Below are 9601 nucleotides of genomic sequence, written 5' to 3' on the forward strand. Positions count from 1 at the left end.
CAAAAACTTCTTAATTAATGAATCAATATCCATGAATGACAAACACTGATACCATAAAGATATAAACCATGATATGCTAACATTTTTTAACACACAAACCATATTTTTTTTGTATGTAAAAGATGGCTTTCTTTTTTTTTTTTTCGTTCAGCAGTTAGGTTTAAATGATAGATTATTTTATCTTTCTTTTTTTTTTTTTTTTGTTTTTGTTTTTGTATAATGTCATTTTAGATTTACCCATGACTAATGATTTGTCAAGAAAAAATATATAGATCATCTTTCTAAATTTTGTTCTTCGATTAAATATATGTTCGTTCTTGATCGTAATGATTCCAAATTAATGAGAAAAGAACAAAAAAAAAAAAAAAAAAAAAACTGTATTTATCTCGATCCTGGTCCTAAAATTAGCATCACCAACAAAATTTAGAGTTCTCTTTTTGTTCAACAACATTACATACAAAAAAAAAAATGGAAAAGAGAAATATACATTGATCTTATTCTTGAAAACCGATGTGCAATTGTTTGCATTAAAATTTCAAATCTTGGAACCAGATTTCCTCCAACTTGCTGATCTTTTATCAATTGACAAAAATCTGGGAATACTGAGCAAACTATTGACACGTGTCACACCTTCAAGAGCTGACCATTCTTCATCTTCCGATGTGGATATGCATTCAGCCAGGCTCCTTTTTGACCTTCCTACAACACTCTTTTCAGCCACCTTTTCTTTATCAACAGCCACAATCTCACTACAATCAACAACAGTTTCAGCTTCAGCTTCAGCTTCATCAATATCTGTTTTTTTTGCAACAGTTTTGGGATTTTGGTGAAGAAATAAGCAAACAGCAGCACAATCATCGGTTTTAGAAGTTGGGTATTTGAGCTTCCATGATCTTGTGGCACAGTCAACAAGTGCTCTGGCTGCGGTTGACCGGCTAGGGGCTGCACCCACGATCTCTACAGCTTCCTTATTGGATAACACATCCCATACCTGTCTCAAAAACAACAACATACTTTCATTTTTCATTTTCACCACCACTCTAAACAAATTTCCAAATTTGACCCTTTACATCAGGTCAGTCACTTCCTAGTTACCACCTTATCTACTGTCGCGTAGCGCTTTGGTGGGGCATGATGAGTTGGCATCATCTAATGATGTGATAATGCCAACTCATCATGTGGTAAACGGGAAGTGACCTAGTAACCTTTACCTGATGATATGATCAAGTCACTTCCCACTTACCAGTTACCACCCCGCGTGGTGCTTTGGTGGAACATGATGAGTTGGCATCAACTAATGATGTGATAATGTCAACTCATCATGTGGTAAACGGGAAGTGACCTAGTAACCTTTACCTGATGATATGATCAAGTCACTTCCCACTTACCAGTTACCACCCCGCGTGGTGCTTTGGTGGAACATGATGAGTTGGCATCAACTAATGATGTGATAATGTCAACTCATCATGTGGTAAACGGGAAGTGACCTAGTAACCTTTACCTGATGATATGATCAAGTCACTTCCCACTTACCAGTTACCACCCCGCGTGGTGCTTTGGTGGAACATGATGAGTTGGCATCAACTAATGATGTGATAATGCCAACTCATCATGTGGTAAACGGGAAGTGACCTAGTAACCTTTACCTGATGATATGATCAAGTCACTTCCCACTTACCAGTTACCACCCCGCGTGGTGCTTTGGTGGAACATGATGAGTTGGCATCAACTAATGATGTGATAATGCCAACTCATCATGTGGTAAACGGGAAGTGACCTAGTAACCTTTACCTGATGATATGATCAAGTCACTTCCCACTTACCAGTTACCACCCCGCGTGGTGCTTTGGTGGAACATGATGAGTTGGCATCAACTAATGATGTGATAATGCCAACTCATCATGTGGTAACCGGGAAGTGACCTAGTAACCTTCACCATGTTATCGTCATCAGGTCACTTCCCGGTTACCACCTCGCATGGCTTTTGGTGGGGCATGATGAGTTGGCATCAACTAATGATGTGATAACCTCAACTCATCAGGTAGTAACGGGGAAGTGAGCTAGTAACATTGGATTTGCCAATTTTTCAGTTAGTTGACTTACTATAAAGTTAGAGAGAAAAAAATAAGGCTACTCACACCATCAGTTGCAAGGATCACAAATTCGTCTCTTTCAGTAATGCGGTGATAAAAAATGTCAGGGACTGAAATTAAACCAAAGTCTTTTAAACAGAAATCCCCGAAGGCTCTAGCCATTGCTAAACCAGGGGAGTCACTATTTGGTAGCCATACGCGTGAAACATCTGGCTCATCTTGCAATGCAAACACCCTTCCTTTAAACTGATGGATCCTAGCTGCTTCTCCTGAACACCAACCAAATAAAATAAATAATTGGGTATGTGTATGTGTTCTTTTTCACTTAACGGTTTAAGCACTTAATCTGGACAGTTCGTTATATACAACGTTGTTGTTGTTGTTTCCTTATGCTGACTTAATCCGGACAAAATGACTTCGCAAAATTGAGTAAAGTAGCTTTTTTTCTTTTTCAGTTTTTGAAAAAAATGACCATTTAAGTTTTCTTTCCAAATTTTTTCAAAGAAATCTCTCTACTTATGAAATGTCCATTTCAAAGTGTTTAATGTCACCGTTGTTCAATAAAAATGTTTGATTTTATGTCATCATATCATATATAGTTCACATGTACTATGTTTGTCTAACTTTTTGTTAGATTTCAGTAAAAACAATTTTTTTTCTCGAAATTCACAGATTTTGAACTTGTTCTTTAAATTTCAGATATCTTCCGAAATCCGAATTTCAGTCCGTAATGTTGGTCTGGAATTCTAGAATGTCAGTCTGAAATGTAATTTTTTGTCAGAAAAAAATGTGTTTTTCCTCGGTCCAAAATGCCCATTCCGGACTATGTGATTCTTTTTGTTAAAAACAAATTTTTTTGGTTATTATCTTCAAATACACATTAAATTGTGGTTAGATTACTTAATTTCCCAATGACTTCAACGGTTAAGCCAAAAAAAACCGCTGAATATTACAAAATTCATTTTTTGGAATGCAAGGGTAAAATGGTCATTTGGTCTTGTTCACACGGTTTATTCAGTCCGAAAAAGAAACAGAAACAAACCTTATGTATACAACACTTTATTCAAACAGGCATCATGACTCATATAACCTCTTTAGCCATACAAGACTTAATGATGGGGAAAAAAAAAAAAAAAAAAAAAAAGACCCTTACTTGGAAGATTAGGTTTCAAGTCAACGGTCAACTGGACTGGAACTAATGAATTGTGTTCATCTCTAGTTGCTAACACTGCTCTTGAGTCACCAACATTTCCAATTACAAGATCCTGACCCTGAAAGATAAGGCATTCTTTTATCAATTGAACAAAAAAATAGTTTTTATGTGATTATTGAAATTGGGTTTTACTGATTTGGACAAAAAAGCCACCTGCTTGATCATAGTAACAGCAGTTGTTCCACTGCAGAAACAGTCAATAGATGGATGGTTCTTGAGTTCTTTGTCAATTAACTTGAAAGATTTGAGTATAGACTTTTTAAGGGGCAAATACTTTTCTGGGATTGTTTCTTTTTCTTCAACATCTGATTGTTCACACCAATATTCTTCAAATAGTTCCTCTTCGGGTATGTTTTCATTGGTATTCATGTTCTCATTATCAGAAATTTGATTGGTGTTAGTGATATTGGTATTGGTATCCATCCATTGAGTGGATAAGAGAACAGGAAGTGAGTCACGAACTTTCTTAGCAACCATATGACCATAAGGACCATGTCCATCAAATACTCCACAGAAGACTGCATCACTAGTTGAGTTGAATTTCTGAATTACAAATGTTCGAAAAGTATTCTCATGATCATAGATTAATTCAAAAGACACGAAGATTGCTGAAAATTTAATTGGATTACAAAAAAATTAATGCTAAAGATATCTAATTTCTATCTAATGCATGTGTCATCTATCGATTTTCATATTCATTGAGCTAAAGAAAAACATGTTTTTAAGCTAACGATCGATCTTTTCAAGTAGCTATGATGGTAATGTTAATGGCGTCTCGTTTTTTTGGTCGCGTCTGACACCTTCTAGGGCATGCTTAATTCCAACCAAGAACTCACAAATTGACATAAATTTCCCTAATTGTTAACCATTTTCTTAATAAACCCTAATTCACAATCTAACCCTTATGTCACGAATTGAATTGTTACAGTAAAGGATGAAATACACAGCGAAAAACAAACCTCCCAAACGATCATGGCGTCTTGATTGGTGCCTTTCTTGCCCTGTTGCGTATGCAAACTGGCGATACTGCAGGAGCCATTACCGAAAAGCCTACCAGGAACATGGTGGAGCAGTCGTTCCTCCACACTGCCGCCGAACACGAACTTAAAATCGGCGGATGTACGATTAATCTTACTACCACGCTTCGATTTCCACCATCCATCATCATCTTCATCGCCTTCATCTTGTTTTTTATGTCTCCGGGCGTCGCCTGTTGTTGAATAACAAGCACCCATTTAACAGAACAGTGTAAAATTCAAAAATCAAACCGTTTGGTGTAAAATTTATAAAGAGAAGGGTGTGATCACAGTGAGAGGATCGCTAGAAACAATTGGCGTTACAGCTAACGTCCGAAATGACAACTTTTTTCCAACCTTCAATAATGAATACAGATCAACAACCATGAGAGAGAGAGAGAGAGAGAGCTCTGTATCAAGTGACCCTTTTAATCTTATTTACACACCATAGTCAAAAGTCAAAACAGTTTTCAGAGAGTCAATGGTTCAAATTTCAAAATGCTTTCAGACTTTGTGATTTTTCAGGGGTGATCTTTTATTTAAGTATTTGTGAATTTTGACTATAGTTTTTTATTTATAAACTAGTAAAATTATATTTTCTTTTTGTTATTAGTTTTATTTTTTCTACAAAGTTGAAATTAATCATGTTTCGTATTAAACAAGAATAATTATTATAGTTGGTAAAAAATAGCAATTAATGGTGTATTCGTTGTTGTCCCTAAATTTTTAGTAATAATAAATAGGGTATTTAGTTTATATATCAGATTTTAAGTATTTTTCTACTTTTTTATTTTGTTAAATCTTGATTGTGAACTGGATAATGTCTTTTGATTATCATTTCTTGTTTATTACGATTAAGATTCTGCTTTGAATTTATTAAATAAAAGTCTAAACATTTAGTACGTACAATTTTTTAGAAAAAACTTCACACAACAAATCGACAAACAAACACTAATAGATAATCTGATTTGTCTTCTAGCTTCTCTTGCATGGCCAAATATGGAAACGCTTTAGTTGTCGCATCAACTCATATTATCAAAAATCTTAATTATTCAAATAATACCTGTGAGGGTTAATTTAAGAAAAAAAAATATTAAACATTAAAAATGTAAGCATAAAATGTAAGCCGTAAATATTTTTTAATGTAAAACTTTAAAATAAAAAAAGTAAGAAATGTATTTAATTTCATATATATTATATTTAATACTTTGCATATATAAAAATATATTACTTTAATTTTAAAATTTGAAATAAATTAGAAATTGACAAGTGAATAATATTTATTTCAAAAATATCATAAAGTGACAATTGTCAAAACTCATTAGAGATTGACAAGTGGCAAAATTATTTTCATTTATTAGGAAATATATTAGGGAGGATGATCACAAATTTTCATTTCTCATATGGAGTTATCAAAATTTTCATTAGCTCGCATAAACGGTGATTCAATACTGATTTCGAAAATGAATAACTGATTATACCGAATTTGTTATAAATAATATTAAGATGCGTTTCTCATAAAAAGATTATAAACCAATGAAGATTTACAAGATATATTATGAATAAATCAACAAACTAGTAAACGATTATACTGGAATAGGTTGCTTTTCACCAAAGACATGACATCCATCATGAAGATGTGTAGACACGAAGATTTTTAAAACCAATGCACAACAATGTAAAGAGGTTCACCCAACCTAGGTACGCCCTCTCTGCCAATCCATTATAATGACTTTTATGGTAGAGTTTGATCATATTGCATGAATTCTCTCAAATAATAAAACTCAAGTAATTAGTAGATAGATGTAGATCACTAATTTAATTCAAAAATTGTGTATTATCCCGGTAAAGCAAACATAGTGGTGAACGCTTTGAGTAGAAAATAGTAAAGGAAAAGAAGTGAGTTGGAGTCTGAAGAATTAAAGTGGTATCATCAATTGTTGATGTGTTGAAAGAGGCAGAAGAAATGCAAGCAAAGTGGAAAACTGGAAAAAAGAAAATTTAGGTAAATTTGAGACTTTTAACGACACACGTGGATTAAAAACATTTAGGGTTGGATATGGGTACCTATGCTTAGAGATAGAAGAAAGATGTTCCAAGATGATGCCCATAAATCTAGATACTCAATACACCCGATAAGTAGGGGTGTTCATAACCGGATAACCGAAAATTCGGATATCCGAAAATTCGGATAGTTGATTTTCGGTATCCGATTCCGTATCCGAAATTTCGGATATCCGAAATTTCGGATACGGAATCGGATACCAAAATCGGATATCCGAAAATTTGAAATTTTGTTAAAATTTGAAAGACATATGAAGTTTTTAAATTAGAAAGACATATTTTTGAATCAGAAAGGCATATGAAGTAATATAGGTATTTAATTAAGGGTATTATGAACATGTTTTAGTTACTAACATTCATATCATAAGACATATGTGACTAAAATAACAAATAATGTATAAACTAAAATAAAATTTTCGGATATCGGATATCCGAATTATCCGAAAAATCTGAAAAGCACTATCCAATTCCGATTCCGAAAAATCGGATATCCAAAATTTCGGATATTCGGATATCCGAAATTTCGGATAATTCGGATTCGGAATTTCGGAATTTCGGATACGGATATTTTTGAACACCTCTACCGATAAGCACTAAAATGTATTTGGATTTGATGTCATATTACCGGTGGCCAATATTAAAAATTGACATTGTAAAATATATTGGTTTTAGTTTGACTTATTGGTCAAAAGTCAAAACTAAGCATCAACGATCTTATGGTGATGAAGAACCACTTGAAGTGCCGGAATGGAAGTGGGACAAAATCACCATGGATTTTGTAACAAAATGTTCAGAGAACAATAAAGGTTATGACATAATTTGGGTGATTGTGGACAGATTAACCAAGAGTGCGCTTTTCTTTGCAGCAAGAAATGTGGCCTTTGGAAAAATTTGCAAAATTATATGTTAAAGAGGTAGTGAGAAGACATGGTGTACCTTATTTATGTATTGTATCATATAAAGATAGTCGTTTCATTTCACACTTTTGGAGGAGTATGCCAAAAGAACTTGGAACAAAGTTGTATTTGAGTATTGCTTATCATCCCTAGACTCATGTGTAACACCAAGTTTCAGGTAAATATTTCTTTTGTATTTGTAGCAATTTAAAGTCTTTAAATGTAGATTTTGGGGTGGCCACGATGTGGTGGAGAGAAACACCACGATGTGGCGCTGGCTGAGAAGGAACGCACATATTGTGTCCACCACGACGTAGCAAGGTCTTGGTCACTACATGGTGGAGGCCAACGTGTTTAACGCTTGTAACGTCCCAAAAATTACTATGTAAAAATTTAATTTTTAAAACCAACAGAAACATCATTCACTAATTTCAAAATCCATCAAAATGTGATAATGTATAAAATAGTTATCATAGTACAAATCATGTCATAAAATGTGGAATGTTGGTGGATGCGGTGCGATCATGTCGGTCCCTTCCCTTTCAAACTAGAATTACCTGAAACGTTAAACATAAAACAATAAGCATAAAGCTTAATGAGTTTTCCCAAAATACCCCATACCAAACATGCATAACAGCTCGAAACTAAAACTGGGTGTAACGTCTTATTTTCATGACCAAAAGTTTTTCATTTTATTTAAAGTAAAACTTCCAAGTTATAAAACCATTTTAAGAAAACCATATGTTCCCAATTACAATTTATTAAAAATTAGAGTATTATAATGAACGTGAAACCCTCAATGATGTTGATAAGTATGTATAGTCTCGCTTTCGCCTTCCACTAGCCACCGATGATACCTGAAACAATAACAACTGGGTAAGCATAAAGCTTAGTGAGTTTCCCCCAAAATACTCCATATGATAAACATACAAGCATGCATAATGAACCACAACCTCCCGGTTGGAAGGCCCAGGCCCAATCAGTCCTTGGACTGGAATGCCAACATGCAACGGGTCCAACCAGCCATCGGGCTGGAATACCCAGGGTTTGTTGGCCTACCGCCTCAACCTAACCGCTCTTCCCGAGCCTTCGTGCCTACGGCTTACAGCCGGCCTGCACCGGGTATCTTGGTCTACATCACAAAGCAGGACAGCCTAAACCCACTATTACCATATGTCGACATATAAACAATCAGGATCACCTAGGCGTATAATACAGGCAAACAACAATCAAACATATCATTACTTCCTACCATTCCTCACACCACACACTCTCTCGCTACCAACTATCCTCCATGAAATGTGTAACCATAAGTAACCAGAGGTGAGATAGCCACCCGAACAGATGATCCTCTTCTAGAGCAACAACCAAACAAGGAACATGCAAGAAAGCCTAGATCAAGAGTTCTCAAGATATCCTACATGACCACATATAGTCACTAGGGTACTCCACTAGATGATAACTAGCAAGTACATGTAGACATACAGATCTACAGATCACTACCGCATAGCAACATCCTATATACCATCATACAGATCTAACAGATCACTACAGCATAGCAACATCTTATACCAGGATACAGGTCTAACATATCATTACAACATAGCAGCATACTAAATACCAATAATCCAAGGAATACATAACCATATATACTCAAAGGTGAGATAGACACTCAGACAACTGATCCTACTCTGGAACCACAACTAAACAAGGAACAGGTAAAAGAGCCTAGATTATGTAACGTCCCATTTTTACGGTCAAAAATTTTCATTTTTATTTAAAGTAAAATCCTCAATTATAAAACCATTCTAAGAAAAACCATTTATTCTCAATTATAATTAATGAAAGTCAGAGTATTATAATGAACGCAAAATCCTCAATTCTGCTGATGAGTGTGTACAGTCCCTTCCTTCGCCTTCCCGTGATAACCGATGATATCAGAAACCATAAACAACTAGGTAAGCATAAAGCTTAGTGAGTCCCCCCCCCCCTAAAAAAATACCTCATACGATAAACATACAAGCATTCGTAATGGCCCATAAACTCCCTGTTAGAATGACCAGGCCCAATCAGTCCTCGGCCTGGAATGCCAACATGCAACGAGTCTAATCAGCCATCGGGCTGGAATACCTAGGGTTTGTTGGCCTACCGCCTCAACCCAACCACTCTACCAGAGCCGTTGTGCCTTCGGCTTACTGGCGGCCCGCACCGGGTATCTTAGCCTACAACACAAAGCAGGACCGTCTCAACCCACCACTACCATATGTCGACATATAAACAAACAAGGATCGAGTAGGCACATAATACAGACAAACAACA

The 9601-nt window shown here is 35.3% G+C and overlaps 1 protein-coding gene across 2 annotated transcripts; it reads right to left on the reverse strand.

The window, feature by feature from the left end:
• Positions 1-360: 360 nt before the first annotated feature.
• LOC145136753 (putative protein phosphatase 2C 66) lies at positions 361-4730 on the reverse strand. Of its 2 annotated transcripts, XM_079070866.1 has the most exons (6): positions 4614-4726; positions 4266-4516; positions 3460-3849; positions 3247-3364; positions 2139-2362; positions 361-991 (listed from the first exon to the last, which is right to left on the reverse strand). In XM_079070866.1, exons 2-6 carry the CDS (start codon positions 4278-4280, stop codon positions 536-538), a joined length of 1203 nt encoding a protein of 400 aa, XP_078926992.1. In that variant the 5' UTR covers positions 4281-4516; positions 4614-4726; the 3' UTR covers positions 361-535. The 2 variants fall into 2 exon arrangements, with proteins under 2 accessions (XP_078926992.1, XP_078926991.1); XM_079070865.1 differs by having other exon boundaries at positions 4266-4730.
• Positions 4731-9601: the final 4871 nt, after the last annotated feature.

The sequence above is a fragment of the Lactuca virosa genome, chromosome 9 (genome assembly GCF_052849685.1).
Source record: "Lactuca virosa cultivar CGN04683 chromosome 9, Lactuca_virosa_CGN04683_v6, whole genome shotgun sequence".
In the NCBI taxonomy this organism is placed as follows: Eukaryota; Viridiplantae; Streptophyta; class Magnoliopsida; order Asterales; family Asteraceae; genus Lactuca; species Lactuca virosa.

What these genes read in the sequence shown, in the direction of transcription:
- LOC145136753 (XM_079070865.1), bottom strand. Translation starts at nt 4,541, where the DNA reads ATGGGTGCTTGTTATTCAACAACAGGCGACGCCCGGAGACATAAAAAA. An exon ending in ACGCCATGATCGTTTGGGAG is followed by an intron (nt 3,850 to 4,265) that starts GTTTGTTTTTCG and finishes TTTGTAATTCAG; the next exon opens with AAATTCAACTCAACTAGTGA. An exon ending in TGATCCTTGCAACTGATGGT is followed by an intron (nt 992 to 2,138) that starts GTGAGTAGCCTT and finishes TTTTTGAGACAG; the next exon opens with GTATGGGATGTGTTATCCAA.